The sequence below is a fragment of the Solanum verrucosum genome, unplaced genomic scaffold (assembly GCF_900185275.1).
Source record: "Solanum verrucosum unplaced genomic scaffold, falcon-dt-bn FXZP01000011.1, whole genome shotgun sequence".
Classification (NCBI taxonomy): Eukaryota; Viridiplantae; Streptophyta; class Magnoliopsida; order Solanales; family Solanaceae; genus Solanum; species Solanum verrucosum.
In genome coordinates, this window is record NW_026020058.1 from 1,272,594 (window position 1) to 1,293,080 (window position 20,487).

At 39.9% G+C, this 20,487-nt stretch overlaps 2 protein-coding genes across 2 annotated transcripts; both read left to right on the forward strand.

Annotated features, from left to right (window-relative positions):
• The first annotated feature begins 173 nt into the window (after positions 1 to 173).
• LOC125823236 (uncharacterized) lies at positions 174 to 1,154 on the forward strand. The gene is made up of 3 exons (XM_049502636.1): positions 174 to 376; positions 423 to 711; positions 771 to 1,154. Exons 1-3 carry the CDS (start codon positions 174 to 176, stop codon positions 1,152 to 1,154), a joined length of 876 nt encoding a protein of 291 aa, XP_049358593.1.
• Positions 1,155 to 18,032: 16,878 nt separating this feature from the next.
• Positions 18,033 to 18,545, forward strand: LOC125823237 (uncharacterized). Its single transcript, XM_049502637.1, has one exon. The coding sequence runs from the start codon at positions 18,033 to 18,035 to the stop codon at positions 18,543 to 18,545; it is 513 nt and encodes a 170-aa protein (XP_049358594.1).
• Positions 18,546 to 20,487: the final 1,942 nt, after the last annotated feature.

The following is a 20,487-nucleotide window of genomic DNA, read 5'->3' on the forward strand; positions in this document are numbered from 1 at the left end:
CGCGTGAATGATTTGCTTTCATGCATTCTTGATAAAGTTGAAGGCTCGGATGATTTATCGAAAGGGATGAAATCGACTTCTCATCCTTGAACAATAAAGTAAACTCGTACGTAGATGCAATCAAAGTCCTTAAAGGTCAATTGAGTTTACTTTCAATACAATTGAAACAAAAAATGGTGTCAGATGATGAAGATAAAGGACTGTCCGTTGTCACTCGGAGCGAAAAAGAAGTAAAAGCTGATGTGATGGGTAACGAAGAAGAGCACACGCGGAATGAAGGCAAAGATATAGAGGAAGAAGAGATAACCATTCCTCAAGATGTTACAAAGGAGTCGCAAAGTGAGGAGGAAAAGCACAAGCCATGCCTAAAAGCCAAGTAACCTTTACCTAAAATATCTCATCCATTTCCTCAATGCCTAAAGAAAAAGAATGCAGGATGAGAAGTTTAAGAAGTTTCTATCGGTATTCAATACCTTATCGATTAATCTCCCTCTAGTTGAAGCATTGTTGGAAATGCCGGGTTACGCCAAATTCATGAATGAGTTAGTCACCAAAAAAAGAAGCTTGGATTTTGAGACGATTAAAGTCTCTCACAGTTGTAGTACAATTGTGACGAAGAAGCTGATCGAAAAGAAAAATGATCCTGGAGCATTCACTATCCCATGTACTATAAGCATGCTAATGTTTGCAAAATCCTTATGCGATTTGGGAGCAAGTATTAATCTAATGCCTTATGCTATTATAAACAACTCGTGTTGGGTGAACTGCAGGCTACAACTATGAGACTCTTGATGGCTGACAGATCGATCAAACATCCGGTGGGAATACTTTATGACATTTTGGTTAAGGTTGATCGATTCATTTTTCCGGCCGATTTTGTCATACTCGACTGTGACATAGATGCCAAAATTCCTATTATCTTAGGGAGGCCATTCTTGGCAACTGGGAGAGTGTTGGTGGATGTTGAGAGTGGGGAGCTGAAAATTCGGGTTAATGAAGATGAAGTCACCTTTGATATGTACAAATCAATGAAACACCCGAGTGACATCCATGTAATTTCAACTGATGATATGGTTGATGAGGCAGTGGCTAGTGTGAGCCATTTGATGTGCAGCAAAGAACCACTTGAGGTTGTTTTAGCTAACGATGAATAGTTTGAGGTTCAAGGCCATGATGAAGTGGTAGCCGTATTTTCGAGCATGGAGGGATTTACAAAGACTCCAATTAAATTGGACATCAACTTAAAAAACCAAGAGATCCCTCCCGCCAAACTATCAACCGAAGAACCACCAAATCTCGAGATGAAGGTACTACCCTCTCACCTCCGGTATGCTTTCTTAGGTGCAAATAACACATTGCCGGTGATTATTTCAGCTGATTAGCTTGATTGGCAAGTAAAAATGCTCCTTGAAGTACTGAAAAGGCATATAAATGGCATCGGTTGGACTATTGCTGATATAGTGGGAATTCCTCCTGGCATATGTACTCACAAAATTCAGCTTGATAGCGATTGTAAACCGAGTGTAGAACATCAGCAAAGATTAAACCCACCAATGCAAGAAGTGGTGAAAAAGGAAATAATAAAGTGGTTGGACGCATGAGTGATCTACCCTATTGCAGATAGCAAATGGGTCAGTCCGGTGCAATGTGTAACGAAAAAGGGAGGAGTCATGGTTGTCCCTAATGACAAGGGGGAGCTTGTATCTATGCGACCGGTGATAGGTTGGAGAGTTTGCATGGACTATCGAAAGCTGAATTTATGTACTGAAAAGGATCATTTCCCCATGCCCTTTATGGATCAAATGCTCGACCTTTACCTGCCCATATGGTACTTTTGCCTTCAAATGAATACCATTCGGATTGTGTAATGCCCCGGCTACGTTCTAACGTTGCATGCTATCCATCTTTGCAGACATGGTGGAAGACTCGATGGAAGTATTTATGGATGATTTCTCAGTTGTGGGTGACACATTTGCAGAATGCTTAGAGCACTTAGGACAAGTTCTCCAAAGATGTGTTGAGACCAATTTAGTCCTAAATTGGGAAAAGTGTCATTTCATGCTTAAGGAAGGAATTGTGCTTGGTCATAAAGTATCACAAAATGGGCTGGAGGTAGACAAAGCAAAAGTTGGAAGTAATCAAGAAATTACCGCCACCGATTTCAGTAAAAGGGGTTCAGAGTTTTTTGGGACATGCCGGATTTTATAGGAGGTTCATCAAAGACTTCTCAAAGATTGCACTTCCTCTATGCAAACTTTTGGAAAAAGTGGTGAAATTCCACTTTGATGATGCTTGTATGGTAGCTTTCAAATGCCTGAAAGAAAAACTGATCTTTACTCCAATCATCATTAGCCCTGATTGGTCAGAGCCATTTGAAGTAATGTGTGATGCAAGTGGCATGGCATTAGGTGTAGTGTTGGGACATAAACGAAATAAACTTTTTCATCCCATTTACTATGTAAGCAAAACTTTAAATAGTGCTCAATGTAACTACACAGTTACCGAACAAGAGTTACTTGCAATGGTTTATACGTTTGAGAAGTTTCACGCATACTTGCTAAGAACAAAAGCGATTATTCACACTGATCATGCTGCATTGCATTATCTAATGGCAAAGAAAGACGCCAAACCGAGATTGATAAGGTGGGTGCTTTTATTGCAAGAATTCAACTTTGAGGTCAAAGATATAAGAGGTTGTGAAAATCAGGTGGCTGATCACTTGTCAAGATTGGAAGGCAGGGAGAATGACGACCTGGAGATCAACATAAATGATATTTTTCCCGATGAACAGGTATTTGCGGTAACCCTCACACAACCCCCTTGGTATGCTGATTTTTCAAATTATTTGGTGTGTGGAGTAGTGCCAGACGAACTGAACTTCTACCAACAAAAGAGGTTCTTGTTCGATGCTAAGAAATATTTGTGGGATGAACAATATTTATTCAGAGATGTGCTGACCATATAATTAGAAGATGTATTCCAGAAGAAGAAGCTATTGAGATCCTACATGCTTGTCACGCTTCGCCGGTTGGAGGTCATCACAGTGGTGTACGAACAACAACTAAAGTTCTGCAAAGTGGGTAATACTAGCCGTCTCTATACAAAGATGCTCATGAGTTTGTCAAGAAGTGCATGCAATGTCAAAATCAAGGTGGAGTGTCCAAAAGGCACGAGTTACCTCTGACACCAATTTTGGAAGTGGAACTATTTGATGTATGGGGAATCAATTTTATGGGTCCATTTGTGAGCTCATTTGGCTATAAATATATCTTGGTGGTTGTGGATTATGTTTTCAAATGGGTAGAGGTTGTAGCTCATCCAAACAACGAAGGAAAAAGTGTTGTTCAATTCTTGAAGTGCTACATTTTTGCAAGGTTTGGGACTCCGCGAGCCATTATTAGCGATGGAGGATCACACTTTTGCAATAAATGGTTCTCAGCTGCATTGAGTAAGTATGGGGTGAAACACAAAGTAGCAACACTGTATCATCCCCAAATAAGTGGTCAAGTTGAAGTGTCAAACCAGGAGATCAAAAGCATTTTGGCTAAGACAGTGAATGCAAATATGACTGATTGGTCTCGAAAGTTAGATGACGCACTATGGGCGTATCGCACCACATACAAAACTCCTATTGGGATGTCCCCGTATCAACTAGTTTTTGGTAAATCTTGCCATCTACCCGTTGAGTTGGAACACAAAGCGTTATGGGAATTGAAAGCTTAAAATCTGGATTGGACAAAGACCTCGAGGGAGAGAGTTTATAAGTTAAACGAATTGGATGAATTTAGATTCAGAGCTTATGAAAGTTCATCCCTGTACAAGGAAACGATAAAGAAATAACATGATGCTAAAATTCTTAAGAGGGAGTTTAGAGTGGGAGACTGGGTGTTACTATACAATTCTCGACTTAGACTCTTTCCAGGAAAGCTCATGTCCAAATGGTTAGGACCATTTAGAGTGACAAGAGTATTCACCAATGGTGCCATAGAAGTTAAGGGTCAAGAGGGACCTGCATTTAAGGTGAATGGGCAACGCTTAAAATTATACTTTGGAGAATGCCAAGAGATTTCTTTGATTGAGGTGGTGTACCTGGAAGATGCTTGAGAACATTTCCACGTCGTGCCACGACGTTAAATAAGGCGCTTCTTGGGAGGAAACCCAAGTGTTAGTGTTTTAAATAATGTGTGTATTGATTTTACAGGAGTAGGGATCATGAGCGAGACAAAAGTCTTCTTGGCGAGTCGCCGAACTATTTCGGTGAGCACGACTTGGTTCGCCTTATGGATATAAAAAATGAGACTGAGACTCGGGAACATTCAGCGGGATACCTTCACCAGTTGTTGTCTCGCCGATGTGTTTAGGTGACCCGATTTTCCTCGCCCTTTCTAATCAAAGCGGACAATGTTCCTCAAGGATCGACCAACGATGCTTTCAGTTCATTATGCGGATCACCGAGGTGTTCGGCGATCCACTACATCTTTGCCAATCTGCCTTCTCTGGGAGTGCAATATACTGGAACTAAGGGAGATCCGAAGAACATTCGGTGCATTGCCAAACCACTCCGCGACCATTACACTCCATCGCCATCTGGGCATTTAGTGAAGATTTCTCGTTACCCTGCTTTACTTATTAACACACTAATTTGCTTTCATTTCTTGATACTTTTTATTATTCATATGTCATGTTAAATTTTGGTAATTGTCCGCTCTCTAACCACATTGAGGACAATGTGAACTATTTTTGTTGAGGGTGTGGAGGCCTACTCATGAACCTCAACGAACCTCCTTATGAACCTCATCGAATCTCCTTCTTGTTTCAAACCCCATACTTGGGTTGAAAGAGGCTTTTCTTTTGCAAATTTGAGTATCTGTTTTGATCAATACTGATGACTTGAATAGTGCTCATAATTGAACAAGCATGAATGTGTGGTTACGATGAGGACAAATGAAGTTGCATAGACAATATGTGAACTCTTTGCATCTCGTTGTGACTAGCCAATTATCGAATCAAGTCTCTTGTGCTAAGCATTGCACACTAGCGAGAGTGTGGAGTCTTGTTTGACTTAGTGTAAATGCCTTGTGTGATAAGCTTATCGTGAACCATGCATGATGACACCTAGAATTTGCCCCGTTGGTTCGGTTGTTTTAGGGATGTGAACTCTTGAAATGATCTTAGACAACTTTAAAGAGTGTGAACCAACTTGACATATACCTCTTTTGTGGCCTACTCTGTGAGTGTGTGAACCTCTTTTGAACACCTTTTGAGCCTTAACCTTTTCTTGGAAAAAGCTTGATAAAAACATGACCTTTCTTGACCCATTACCCATAATCCTCATGATTTGTGGTTTGTTTGAATAACCAACTTAGGTGTGTGGTAAAAGGAGAAGAAACATCAAGGAGTAGTGCAAGAAAATCCCTTCTACCCATGGTATTGATAAAAAGAAAAATGGAACCCCTCTGGAAAAAAAAGGGTTTTCACTGATCCATGGAAAGTGAATAATGAGATGACTTGTAAGCACGAATGAAAATGATGAAGAAAAGGAAAGGGAAGTGTTGTTCACACCACATTTCATGAGGACTATAGCCATTTAGCCTAAATAACCATACCTTTGCACTTAGCACCATTACAAGCCTTGAAAATACCTTTGTGATCTTGAGTGAGCTGAACCAAGTATCGATTGGAAAATACAGACAAACCTATGGGTGAAATAATGTATTGTGTTCATCTTTGTGAGTGTGAGCGTTGCATTTGATTTCGAAGCTTTAAATTGTGAACCATTGTGTGAATATGGAATCATTCTTTGTGTGAGGGCATTTGAACACTTTAGTTGAGCTTGAACTTGGATTTGAAGCAAGTATTGTGAGCTTGGGATTCTTTGATATTGGTGAGTCACAACTTGAAACTTTGAGTGCAGATTTGTTCCTTGCATAAGTAAGTTGAATCTTTTTGTGTGTATTCATGGTTGAGTCTTGTGTAGCACTGTTTGAGGCATCCTTTTTGAACTGCCAAACTTGAGTTTTACTTGAGGACACTCAAAAGTTTAAGTTTGGGGTGTTGATGAGTCCATAATTTGGACTCATTTAGGGCTTGATTTTAATAGAATCAGTGTCCTTAAATGTGCATTTTGTCTCAATAACTGATGTAAATACTTGAATTTCAGACATTTGAACTTAGTGACTAAGCATGGACAATATGGAGCAAAAAGGAACAAGGCAGCTGAAAGAATGAATAAGAGAAGGCTTGAAGATCGCCCAAACCATTGGGCGAGTCGCCAAATGGACATGGTCTCGCCTAAATGTTCTATTGTGCCAAGCCATGGAATAGATGATCACGTTGGCGATAGAAAAGAGCATTCGGCAGTTCGCCAAATAGCTATGATACCTCCCAAAGTTACAGAATGCCGGAGCTAAACTCATGTTAATTTCGGCGAGCAACAGATCCAGTTGGCGTGTCGCCGATCTATTCGATGAAGGAAAATCAGGTCGCTAAAGATCCAGTTGGCGTGATGCCGATCCTAGTTACATGTGTCTGCATCATAAGACGATGCATGCAAACTAGCATCAGTACATTGAATGTACGAGTATGCAAGTTGGAATGCTAAACACAACTTAAGCTTGAAAGGAAATTTGAAAGAAACACTTACCATGACTCTTCTCAACTCATGAATACTTATATCAAAATAAAGCAATGAAACACATGCAATAAATGAAAAGCTTTGTAAAACAGTAAAAGCAACTTAGTTTGTTAAAGAAAATGCAATAACAAACTCAACTTTACTCATATAATAAAGTAATATAGTTTCTGTGGTAGTTTCTCTAACCAACAACCACCACTATGAGCCTAAGTGGTGATACAACGTCTTGCCCACACTGCCAGAACTATCCTATACTTTGCCATCATATAGAACGCTTAACTTAGTGGATCCACCAACTTATGCTAAAAGCATCTTAAGGAGTCTTCTAAAAAGTATGATCCTTTATTACCCATGATGACTAAATGGTTTATGGAAACTTGAGTTAATATGAACTCGTATCCCCATATCGGTGCTCAATACTACTCCCAAAATGTACTTAGCTCATATGTTTTAAAAACAATCTTCTTTCTTTGGTTTGATATAATTACTCAAAACTTAGCTTAAAAGCTCTCTTGGAATCGATGTTCCCTTTTCTTGCTCAAATGTGAAAACATTTATAAAATCTTTGGGAATACTTAATTCCCTTACAAGTTTTTGAGAAATGAACTCAACTCTTTACTCTTTGCTTAACTTGAAACTTAAGTATTAAAACAAAGTTAAAACATTCGTTAAAGACTTTTGAAAACTTATTAAACTTTGCTTTGACTTGCTTCTTAACTTCTAGACTTGACTCTTAACTTCTCTTGACTTTGATCCTTCAATTAAATTATGGATTCAAGGTTCATGATCTCATGCTTATGGATGATTTCATGATACTTAGATGTACCTTAGAGTGTTGGAATCAACTAGAAAACATAGGTACATTGCTAAGGAACTAGTATGAAAAGATGGGGGAAGAATGGGAAGAATTGGCGTCCCTGGCGCTCTGAGAGGTGCGGGGCGCCAGCCCTTGAGATTCAAAGACCAAGCTGGGGAAATCTGGCTGGTGTGGTGCCCCAGAGCTCAACATTTAGAGACCCCTTTTTGGGGCTCTGAGATGCGCGACGCGCCAAGACCCTCCCCTGGTGTTCCCCGACTTTTCTTCTTCGTTTTTCAACTCTAAACCCTCCCAATCAACTTAGTTCTTTCCCCAAACACTTAGAATCGATTATATACTCAATATATACCAGATTCAACTTGAAATTACACCTGAAAACATGTATTAAACATCAAGCAAACATCAACAACACAACCCACAAGAATTCAAACGAATTTCATCAAGAACTCAAAGGATTTACTTTCAAATCAATATAACCTTGCTGAATTGAATCATGTTTGTCGCGTGGGTGAACTAACCCAACGCTATGTGATCTCACATACCTTTTTAGGTTTCACCCCCGACGAAATCCACAAGCTATCCTTGACGAGATCGACGAATCTTGAACGTTCTTCTCCTTTCTCCTCTTTTCTCCAAGCCCTAGCGTGAAATTCACTTTTCTAAAACTGACTAAAAATGAATTTACCCCAATTAAATTCCTAAAAACGAATTAGAATAATTAGGTAAGGAAAAGACTAAATTACACTTTCGAAATCCGGATTAGACTTTCCTTAATCCAACAACCTAATTTCCAAAGGGCATAACTTACTCATACGAACTCGAAATCACGCAAACTCGATGGCGTTGGAAAGATCATTCCAAGATATTTACAACCATATCTGTAAGTACACCTAACTCATCCTGAGCTAGGATTTATGTTCATTTGAATTTGACCAAAAACTCAACTTTTCCTAACTTAAACAAATTTCCAGATTTTCATTCTTTCCAAAAAATGACTATTTCCAATTATTAGCTTCTTCCTAGTTATTTCATATTGCGAGATGTTACAATATCTCCCCCTTGGGAACATTCATCCTCGAATGAGATTACTCTTACTAGGCTAAGGGTGTAACATCAAGTTCAAACACCCAACAAGCAATTGCAAACAAACAACATGCTCACTCATAAGTTAAAGAGTACTAAGAAGAGAATTAGTACCTTGCTCTGAATTTTCTCCGGACTCAAAGAGATGTGGATATCTTTTCTTCATATCCTCTTCAGCTTCCCAAGTAGCTTCCTCAACAAATTGGTTCCTCCAAAGGACTTTGACTGATGTTACTTCCTTAGTCTTCAACTTGCGAACTTGGCGATCTAGAATTTGAACAGGAATCTCCTCATACGATAAGCTGTCCTTGATCCCAATATCTTCAGTTGGTATGATCAATGAAGGATCGCCCATGCACTTCTTCAACATGGAAACGTGAAATACCAGATGAACCGTTGCTAACTCTTGCGGTAGCTCCAACTCATAAGCTACCTTGCCAATCCTCTTGGAAATTCTATAAGGACCAACATACCGGGGACTAAGTTTCCCCTTCTTACCAAACCACATCACACCCTTCATGGGTGAAACTTTTAAGTATACCCAATCATCAACTTCAAACTCTAACTCTCTTCACTTAACATCAATGTAGGATTTCTGACGACTCTGCGCCATTTTCAACCTCTCTTGAATCACTTTCACCTTCTCCATAGCTTGATGAACTAAATCTGGTCCTATCAACCCAGCTTCACCAACTTTAAACCATCCAATCGGAGATCTGCACCTTCTCCAATAAAGAGCTTCATATGAAGCCATTTGGATGCTAGAGTGGCAACTATTGTTGTAAGCAAACTCAATAAGAGGTAGGTGATCATCCCAATTACCCTTGAAATAAATCACACAACCCTTCAACATATCCTACAAGGTCTGAATAGTGCGCTCTGCTTGACCATATGTTTGAGGATGAAAAACAGTACTCAAGTTCACCTTCGAACCCAAGCCTTTCTGAAATGACTTCCAAAACTGTGCAGTAAATTGCGCACCTTTGTCTGAAATAATGGAGATTGTAACCCCATAAAATCTTACCACCTCTTGAAGATACAACTTAGCATAGTTTTCTGCCGAATGAGTAGTCTTTATCGGCAAAAAGTGGGATGATTTTGTCATTCTGTCGACAATCATCCAAATAGAATCATGCTACCTGTGAGACCTCGGTAAACCTGTGATGAAGTCCATATTAATCATTTCCCACTTCCATTCCGGAAGTTTTATATTCTGGGCCAAACCACCGGGCCTTTGGTGCTCTACTTTAACTTGTTGGCAATTTGGACACTTAGCAACAAACTCTGCAATGCCCTTCTTTATACTATTCCACCAATACACCTCTCTCAAATCATAATACATCTTTGTGGAGCCCAAATGAATAGAGTATCTGGAGCTATGAGCCTCCTTCATGATCCTCTCTTGGAGTCCATCCACCATTGGTACACACAATCTACCTTGATATCTCAGTAAGCTATATCCCCCTTGTTCAAAAGCTAATACTTTTTGGTTATGAACATTTGCCTTTAATTCAAGCAAACTGGGATCTTGGTCTTGCTTTTCTTTCACTTCTGACACTAATGAAGATTCAGCCCCATTCATCACCACTATTCCTCCTTATGTGGAATCCATTAGTCGGACTCCTAAGCGTGCAAGTCTATGCACATCTTTCGCTAACTCTCTCTTTTCCTCCTTAACATGGGCAGTACTACCCATAGACAACCTGCTTAGAGCATCAACAACAACATTAGCTTTACCTCGGTGGTAAAGAATACTCATGTCATAATCCTTGAGTAATTCTAACCACCTCCTTTATCTGAGATTAAGCTCTTTCTAAGTGAACACATATTGAAGACTCTTGTGATCAGTGAATACATCAACATGAACACCATACAAATAATGACGCCATATCTTCAAAGCAAATACTAAGGCTGCCAACTCTAAGTCATGGATTGGGTAATTCTTCTCATGAACTTTCAACTGTGTGGAGGCATAATCTATGACTTTGCCATTCTGCATTAACACGCAACCCAAACCAACTCTAGACGCATCACAATAGACAACAAAGCCTTGCGTACCTTCTGGTAAGGTCAAAACTGGTCCTGAAAGCTTTTCTCACAAGCTTCAGACCATTGAAACTTCACTGTTTTCTGAGTTAACTTGGTCAAAGAGGATGAAATAAATGAGAACCCCTCTACGAACCTTCTATAATATCCAGCCAAGCCCATGAAACTCCTAATATCTGTTGGAGATGAGGGTCTAGTCCAATTCTGTACTGCCTCAATTTTCTGAGTATCAACTTTAATTCCCTCTCCAGACACAATGTGACCTAAGAATGCCACAGATACAAGACAAAACTCACATTTAGAGAAATTAGCATATAACTCCTTATCTTTCAAAGTCTGAAGAACTATTTTAAGGTGACTAACATGATCTTCTTCATTCCTTGAATAGATTAGTATTTCATCAATGAAGATGATGACAAACATATCTAAATAATGTTTGAATACTCTATTCATAAGGTCCATGAATGCTGCAAGCGCATTGGTCAAACCAAAGGACATGACCAGAATGACCAGAAACTCATAGTGACCATAACGGGTTCTGAATGCTGTCTTTGGAATATCACTTTCCCTTACACTCAACTGATGGTAACCTGATCTGAGGTCTATCTTTGAAAAACAAGAAGCACCCTGAAGCTGATAAAAAAGATCATCAATCCTTGGGAGAGGATACTTGTTCTTGATGGTAACCTTGTTCAATTGGCAGTAATCTATACACATCCTAAGGGAACCATCTTTCTTTCTCATAAACAAGATTGGAGCACCCCGAGGTGAGACACTTGGTCGAATAAAACCCTTATCTAGGAGATCTTTCAATTGCTCTTTAAGCTCTTTCAACTCTGCTGGTGCCATTCTATATGGTGGAATAGATATAGGACGAGTATCTGGAAGAAGGTCTATCTCTCTCTCAGGAGGGACTCCGGGTAGATCATTTGGAAAGACTTTTGGAAACTCTTTTACTACTAGAACTGACTGAATGGGAGGTATCTCAACATTAGAGTCATTAACTCGGACTAAGTGATAGATACAACCCTTAGAAACTTACTTCCTTGCCTTAAGGTACGAAATGAAACGACCCTTAGGCACTGTTGAACTACTTTTCCACTCTAAGACTGGCTCATTAGGAATCTGAAACTTGACAACTCGAGTTCTACAATCAATGGAGGCATAACAGGCATGAAGCCAATCCATACCAAGAATGACAACAAAATCTACTATGTATAGCTCAATTAAATCAGCCATGGTATCTTTGTGATTGATGGAAATGACACAATCACGATAAACTCGCTCAGCTATAATAGACTCCCCAACAGGTGTAGAAACACAAAAGGGTTCACAAAGTTTCTCAAGAAGAACATCAAACTTATTTGCAACATAAGGGGTTACAAAAGATAAACTTGCTCCTGGGTCTAGCAAAGCATAAACATCAAAGCAAAGACTTTGATCATACCAGTGACAACATCTGGAGAGTTCTCTTGCTCTTGGTGACTAGTGATCGCATAAAGACGGTTTATTGCTCCGTCGGTACCAGAAGTAGCTCCTCTAGGTGCGGCCCTATCTGGTGGAGCAACTGATGAAGATTGGGCCCTATTGCCCTGATTTCCACTACCTTGCCTGTTCTTAGGACACTCTTTCATGAAGTGACACTCTTGCCCACACTTGAAACAACCTGTCTGGCCATCACGACACTTACCTGGATGGATCCTACCACACTTAGAACATGCAGGATCTCAGTTACCTCCTTGCGCCACACTACCTTGAGACCGTACAGGTCTCGCTCTGAAGTTCTGCGAATTCTAACCATTATGCTCACCTTTGTTTCTGGGTGTAGGTGTACTAGCAGATGATGGAGCAGGTCCTTTTTGCATTTGCTGAAAGGACGAACGGTTCACATTACCTTTCTGCTACCCGGACTCATTTCCTATCTTAACTTTCTTATTTCTAAACTCTTCCCTGTCCCTCAGCTTCTCTTCCTCAACCTGCTACACATATACCATCAACCTTGATATGCCTATATCCCCGATAAGCATTGTAGCCCTACCTTCCTTACTCGATAGATGAGACAGCCCAACAACAAACAAGCTCATTCTACTCCTCATGTCCGCAACCATCTCCGAAGCATAACGTGATAGTTGGGCAAACTTCAACCCATACTCATGATCACTTAGAGAATCCTGCTTAAGTGTGAGGAACTCACTTACCTTGGCCTCTTTGAATTCTCAGGGAAACAAACGCCTCAAGAAAGCTTCCTCAAAACCTGTCCAACTCGTAGGTGGTGCATCCTCAGCTCCACCCCCTTTCCACTAGTCGAACCAAATCCTAGCAACATTCTTCAATTGATATGCAGCTAGTTCAACTCGCTCAGTATCTGCCACATACATAACATCAAATACCTTCTTCAGCTCCTCAATAAAGTTCTCTGAATCCTCAATAGTGCTCGAACCAGTGAAGCTTGTAGGATTCATCCTCAAGAACTCACGAATCCTTGAAGTGTTAGCCCTTTCTTGTCGAGCTCCTCTTTGCTTCCCAACCTGGTTAGTCACAGCTTGACTCAACATCCTAACTACTTCTTTGAATTCAACATTAGTGACTTCCCCTTGAGATTGCACTTCAGGTGCATTTGGTAACTCTTACTCCTCAATATTACGCCTAGCAGGACGACCTCTGATAGCTCTCCGTGGAGGCATGATTATCTGAAACATGCGCAAGAACGAGTTAGAAGGAAACTTTTTATAGATCAAACTCTAACGCATGAAAAGAGTGTGAAAGAAGTAAGATAATTTTCCTAAGTGTTGAAGCCTCCTAATTATAGATGTGACGCGCTTCACACCGATAACTAGGACTCTACAGACATGGCTTCACAAACCCCCTAGGACTCTTGAACTCTGTGCTCTGATACCAAGTTTGTCACACCCCGAGCCTATACCCCAGACGTGGCTGGCACTCGAGAACCATTGCTGGCCCCAAGCGAACCCTTGTCCTGGATTACGTAACTCAGTGGAAGACTTAACTTAACAAGATAATCTCAAAACATAACCTTAAAGAGATATAACACTTAGCCAAAACGGCAACTGAAGTCTTTAAACAACATTTGAATGATAAAGTAAAGACAACTGAACTACTAACTATCTATGAAGCCTCTAAAACAACTGAGATGTATGTCGAGACAAACCCCACGACATCCTAATGAACTAACAAAGTAACTGAAAGCAATAAAAGGAGTCCTCCGAAATGCAAAGAGGTTCATCGACTGACTCTGGAGTGCTCACTGGATCAACAATGCGCTAGATGCCGATCCTAGTGACCTGTGTCTGCATCATAAGATGATGTAGGCCAACTGGCATCAGTACATTGAATGTACGAGTATGTGAGTTGGAAAGCTAAACACAACTTAAGCTTGAAAGGAAATTTGAAAAAAACACTTACTTTGGCTCTTCTCAACTCATGAATACTTAACTCAAAATAAAGCAATGAAACACATGCAATATATGAAAAGCTTTGTAAAACAATAAAAGAAATTTAGTTTGTTAAAGAAAATGCATTAACAAACTCAACTTTACTCATATAATAAAGTAATATAGTTTGTGTGGTAGTTTCTTTAATCGGAAACCACCACTATGAGCCTAAGTGGTGATACCTCGTCTTTCCCACGCTGCCAAAACTGTCCTATACTTTGCCATCATATAGAACGCTTAACTTAGTGGATCCACTAGCTTATGCTAAAAGCATCTTAAGGAATCATCTAAAAAGTATGATCATTTACTACCCATGATGGCTACATGGTTTATGGAGACTTGAGTTAATATGAACTCGCATCCCCATATCGGTGCTCAATACTACTCCCAAAATGTACTTAGCTCATATATTTTTAAAAACAAACTTGTTTCTTTGGTTTGTGATAATTACTCAAAACTTAGCTTAAAAGCTCTCTTGGAATCGATGTTCCTTTTTCTTGCTCAAATGTGAAAACATTTATAAACTCTTTGGGAATACTTAGTTCCCTTATAGCTTTTTGAGAAATGAACTTAACTCTTTACTCTTTGATCAACTTGAAACTTAAGTCTTAAAACAAAGTTAAAACATTCGTTAAAGACTTGATTGGCAACCACCTAGAGATGTGTACTACTATCCATTGAAGAAACCCATACCACCGTTGTACCAATCATTTCGATTAGCAGGTTTCATGGGTGGCATCATTGATGAGCTTCTAGAAGACATGTTTGTCTCTGACCAAGGAGGAAGGGAAAGTTTGCAATGTCGTGATTAACGAGGAGGAGAAATGGGACCCTAGAGGAAGCAGTGAAGCAAAGATCAACATCAGCATTTGGACCTCAACTCCATCCAGACCTCGTCGGGCATATGGGTAGCTTTGGAAGAAGTTTTCTATCAATTTTAAAAGTTTTCAATAAACAGTTTTAAATTCCAATTCTCTGTTATTGTTTTCAAATGCTAGTATTATGAAACTCTTGAGTTTTAATAAATAAAGTTCTTTTCCCATCTATTTAATATCTTATATTTATTTGTGCATTATTCTTTCTTCCAGCAAAATCTGTTATAAAAATGTTGAATCTGAGATTATGGCATATAATGAGACTGTACATCTTAACATTAATGATGTAGAAGAGGTCAAGGAAAGTGAAGTCCCCAAAGAGTTAATCAGAGAGGTTGAGGAATTCGAGGAGACGCCCAATTCGAATTTAGTAGAAACAGAGGTCGTAAATCTGGAAAATTTAGGGGTAACACAAGAGACCCGAGTAAGCATTCATATGACGGAAGATGACAAGAAGGAGTACACCGAGGATATCTTTGCCTGGTCCTATGCAGACATGACAGGGCTAAGCACTTCAATAGTAGCTCATCGGTTGCGTACTGATCCATCCTGTCCTCCTGTGAAGCAGAAACTGAGAAATTACAAGCCTGAGTTGAGTTTGAAAATCAAAGAAGAAATATCAAAGCAATTAGATGCTGGAATCCTTCAAGTGATGGAGTACCCAACCTGGCTTGCAAATGTTGTTCCAGTGCCTAATAAAGGCGGAAAGGTTAGAGTTTTTGTGGATTATCGGGATCTCAACAAAGCTAGTCGCAAGGATAATTTTCCATTGCCCAGTATACACATCCTGATTGACAACTGTGCTAAGCATGAAACACAATCATTCGTGGATTGTTTTTCCGGCTATCATCAAATTGATATGCACAAGGACGATGCTGAGAAGACTGCTTTCATCACACCGTGGGGTGTCTACAACTGCGAGGTAATACCTTTCTGGTTAAAAAATGCTGGGGCTACATACATGAGGGCAATGACCACCCTGTTTCATGACATGATCCACAAGGAAATTGAAATTTATGTGGATGATGTCATCATCAAATCAAAGAAGGGTTCAAATCATCTGGATGATTTGCGAAAGTTCTTTGCCAGACTACGCAAATATAACTTGAAGTTGAATCCCGCAAAGTGTGTCTTTGGGGTTCCTCCTGGAAAGCTTCTAGGTTTCATTGTTAGCAGTTGGGGTATAGAATTGGATCCATCGAAAATCAAAGTCATTCGTGATCTACTTCTGCCTAAGAGTAAGAAGGAGGTAATGAGTTTCTTGGGACGACTCAATTACATCAGTCGTTTCATAGCCCAGTCTACTGTCATTTGTGAGCTTATCTTCAAGCTGTTGAAGAAGGATGCTGCAGTGAAATTGACAAACGAATGTCAACAAGCATTTGATAAGATCAAAGATTATCTATCCAATCCTCCTGTGTTGGTCCCACCAGAGTCTGGTAGGCCATTGTTGTTATACATATCAGTATTGGATAATCGTTTCAGTTGCATTTTGGGGCAACATGATGAAACATGTAAGAAGGAGCAGGGGATATATTACATGAGCAAGAAGTTTACATCATATGAAGCTTGATACTCTCTATTGGAGCATACCTGTTGTTCTTTAACTTGGGTCGCCTAGAAGCTGCGACACTACCTATCCTCACACACTACTTATCTCATTTCAAGAATGGATCCTCTGAAGTATATCTTTCAAAAGCCCATGCCTACAGGTAAACTGGCTAAATGGCAGATACTATTAAGCGAGTTTGACATAGTGTATGTTACCCAAAAAGCAGTGAAGGCATAGGCATTAGCAGATCATATGGCGGAAAACCCTATAGATGACGATTATAGGCCATTGAAGACTTACTTTCCCAGATGAGGAAGTAGCTTTCGTGGGGGAGGACATTTATGAAGAATATGATGGTTGGAGGATGTTTTTTAATGGAGCTAAGTACTTGAATGGATCTGGCATCGGAGCTGTTTTAATCTTACTAACCGGGCAACATTATCCAGTATCAGCCAAATGCAGGTTCCTTTGCTCAAACAATATGGTTGAATATGAAGCTTGCATATTAGGGCTCTGACATGCAATCGACTTGGATGTCCAGGAAATGCTGATAATAGGATATTCAGACCTATTGATTCATCACGTTCGAGGTGAATGGGCTACCAAGAATCGGAAGTTGTTACCATACTTGGAGTGCGTGCATAGGTTGTGCAAAAGGTTCATCAAGGCCGAATTCAAACATCTACCAAGGATCCAAAATGAATTTGCAGATGCCTTAGCCACTCTGTCTTCAATGATTCAACATCCTGATCATAATTACATCGATCCTATCTACATCCACATATATGAGCAACCAATATACTATTTTCATGTTGAGGAAGAGCCTGATGGAAAGCCTTGGTACAATGACATACGAGAATATTTGAAGAACGATGAGTATACAGAATATGCAACAAGTGTACAAAAGCACACAATTCGGAGGTTAGCGAATTAATTCTTCCTAAGTGGAGAAATCCTTTATAGGAGGACTCCCGACTTGGGGTTGCTAAGGTGCGTCGAAGCTGGAGAAGCCAACAGGTTGATTGAAGAGATACATGCAAGCAGATGTGGTCCTCACATGAACGGTTTTACATTGGCAAAGAAGATCCTGAGATCGGGATATTTCTGGCTAACTATGGAGACAAACTTTATTCGCTATGTTAAAAAATGTCACCAATGTCAGACTCATGTAGATATGATCCAAGTTCCTCCCAACGAACTCCATGTTACTAGTTCACCTTGGCCCTTTGCAGCTTGGGGCATGAACGCCATTGGTCCAATCGAGCCAGCAGTATCCAATTGACACATATTCATTCTTGTTGCAAATGACTACTTCACCAAATGGGTCGAAGCCACCTCTCACAAATCGGTAACAAAGAAAGTTGTGGATGACTTTGTCAAAAATAATATTATCAGTAGGTTCGGGATTCCTGAGTCAATCATCACTGATAACGAAACCAACCTAAATAGTGATTTGATGAGATCATTGTGTGAGAAGTTCAAGATCAATCATCAAAATTCTACAGCATACAGACCACAAAAAAATTGAGTGGTTGAGGCTGCAAACAAGAGCATCAAAAGGATATTGCACAAGATGATCGACAATCATAGACACTGGCATGTAAAGCTACCATTTGCATTGCTGGGATATCTTACCACCATCAAAACTTCTACTGGGGCTACGCCTTATTTTCTGGTATATGGTAATGAAGCTGTGATACCTGCTGAAGTAGAGATACCATCTCTAAGGATTATTCAGGAAGCAGAGCTGAGTGATGCTAAGTGGATACAAGTTCGGGTGGAGAATCTAGCATTAATAGATGGAAGAAGAATTAACGCCATTTGTCATGGTCAACACTATCAAAATAGAATGGCCATAGCTTTCAACAAGAAGGTTAGACCCAGACACTTCTCACCTGGGCAACTAGTTTTGAAGCAGATTTTCCCAAATCAAGATGAAGCAAAGGGTAAATTCTCACCAAACTGGCAAGGTTCATACATAGTCTCTCGGGTATTGACAGGCAGAGCCCTCATACTTGTAGAAATGGATAAAGAAGTTTGGCCCAAACCTATCAACTCAGATGTTGTGAAGAGGTATTACATCTGAGTTTTTTTCATGCTCTTTTACTCTGTATTTGGAACTACGTCAGACCTAATTCTCATTTAAGAGGGTATACGTAGGCGCTCCTATGGAGTTTGGTCTTTTTCTTAATAAAATTTTCATTTCTCCCCATTTCATTGTGTAACTGGGGCATGATTTTTGAGAGGATCTCAAAAATTCCATCAAAGCATTCTTATTGCGAATCTCGATACTGGGGCAGAATTTTTGAGAGAAGCTCAAAACTTCCTTCAAAGATTTGTCAAAGGGAGCACACCGGTCAGAGCAGATCAACCACCCCTATTTTTAAACTCACATTTATTTTTGAATATAGGAAAAACTGGTACAGATACAAAAAACAACTTCAACATCGCCTGACCGCAATTAAGCTCAACAAATCTCCAGTCAAATAGCATACTATCCTTCTAACAGGATGAAGGACCAAGTTATTTTGAGCCTGACAATCGCCAATCAATGGTACCCTATCCTTCCAATCAGACAAAAGGATCAAACTACTCCATATCAAGCCCGACAAATCAACATTTCAACTGCACCCACTCCTTACAATAGGACGAAGGGTCAAAGTTACAATATTTTGAATTTGAAATATGTCAACAAATGACACTCAATCCTTCCAAAAGGCGAAGGTCTATGCCCCTCAAACAATTATCACATGAGCCCGACAACTATATTATGCCCGAGAACTGCATTGTGCCCAAGATTGCATGTGTTTGAAGATTACATTTGTGCCCGAAGATTGCATGTGCCCGAGATTGCATTTGTGCCCGAAGATTAGATGTGCCCAATATTGCATTGTGCCAAAAGATTGCATGTGCCCCGAGATTGCATTGTGCCCAAGTTGCATGTGCCCCAGATTGCATTGTGCCAGAAGATTGTATGTGCTCAAAGATTGCATTGTGCCCGAAGATTGCATTGTGCTCGAAGATTGCATTGTGCTTGAGAATTGCATTTTTGGATGTGCCCGAAGATTGCATGTGCCCAAAGATTGCATTGTGCTTGAGAATTGCATTATTACATGTGCCCGAGATTGCATTGTTCCCGAATTACATGTGCCCGAGATTGAATTGTACCCTAATTGCATGTGCCCGAGATTGCATTGGGCTCGAAGATTGCATGTGCCCGAAGATTGCATTATTCCCGAGAATTGCATTATTGCATGTGCCCAAAATTGCATTGTGCCCGAATTACATGTGCCTGAGATTGCATTGTTCCTAAAGATTCCATGTGCCCGAAGAATGCATTGTGCCTGAGAATTGCATTATTGCATGTGCTCGAGATTGCATTGTACCCGAGAATTGCATGTGCCCGAATAAATTCAAGTCAAGTCACAAGTATCAATAGATGCCCGAATTACAGATACGCTCTCTTACTCATTACTTATGTTTGTAAGGCGTCATGGTCTAAAGACATCATCTTTCATGGCCTGCAGACATCATATCATGGCTTAAGGATTTAATTTCTGTTTATCATGATCCAAAGGTGTCATAGTCTAAAGACATCAGTTTTTCATGGCCCGCATACAACATTTTCATGACTTGAGGATATAAATTTTGCGTATTATGGCCCTAAACATCATAGCCTAAGACATCATTTTCATAGTCCCAAGGCAAACATCATGGTTGATATGGGAAATTGCATCATGTTTACTTTTACCATTTGTTTGAAATATTTGCTCTAATCATATTACAAGCTACAAATTTGCAGACACTAACATTTTGCGGATAAGACATTTTCACCTCTCGGCTACGATTATGACGCTCATATCTATCGCAACAAATGCCTTATCAAATTCTTTGCTACTCGTATTACAATTTTTTATTTCACCCTTGACTACTCATATTACCGCTTCTCATCGAATTCTTCGCTCTTAAGTTGGAAATCGCTTTGTCCTGCTCTTCTCGCTACTCTAATCTATACATTCAAGCCAATA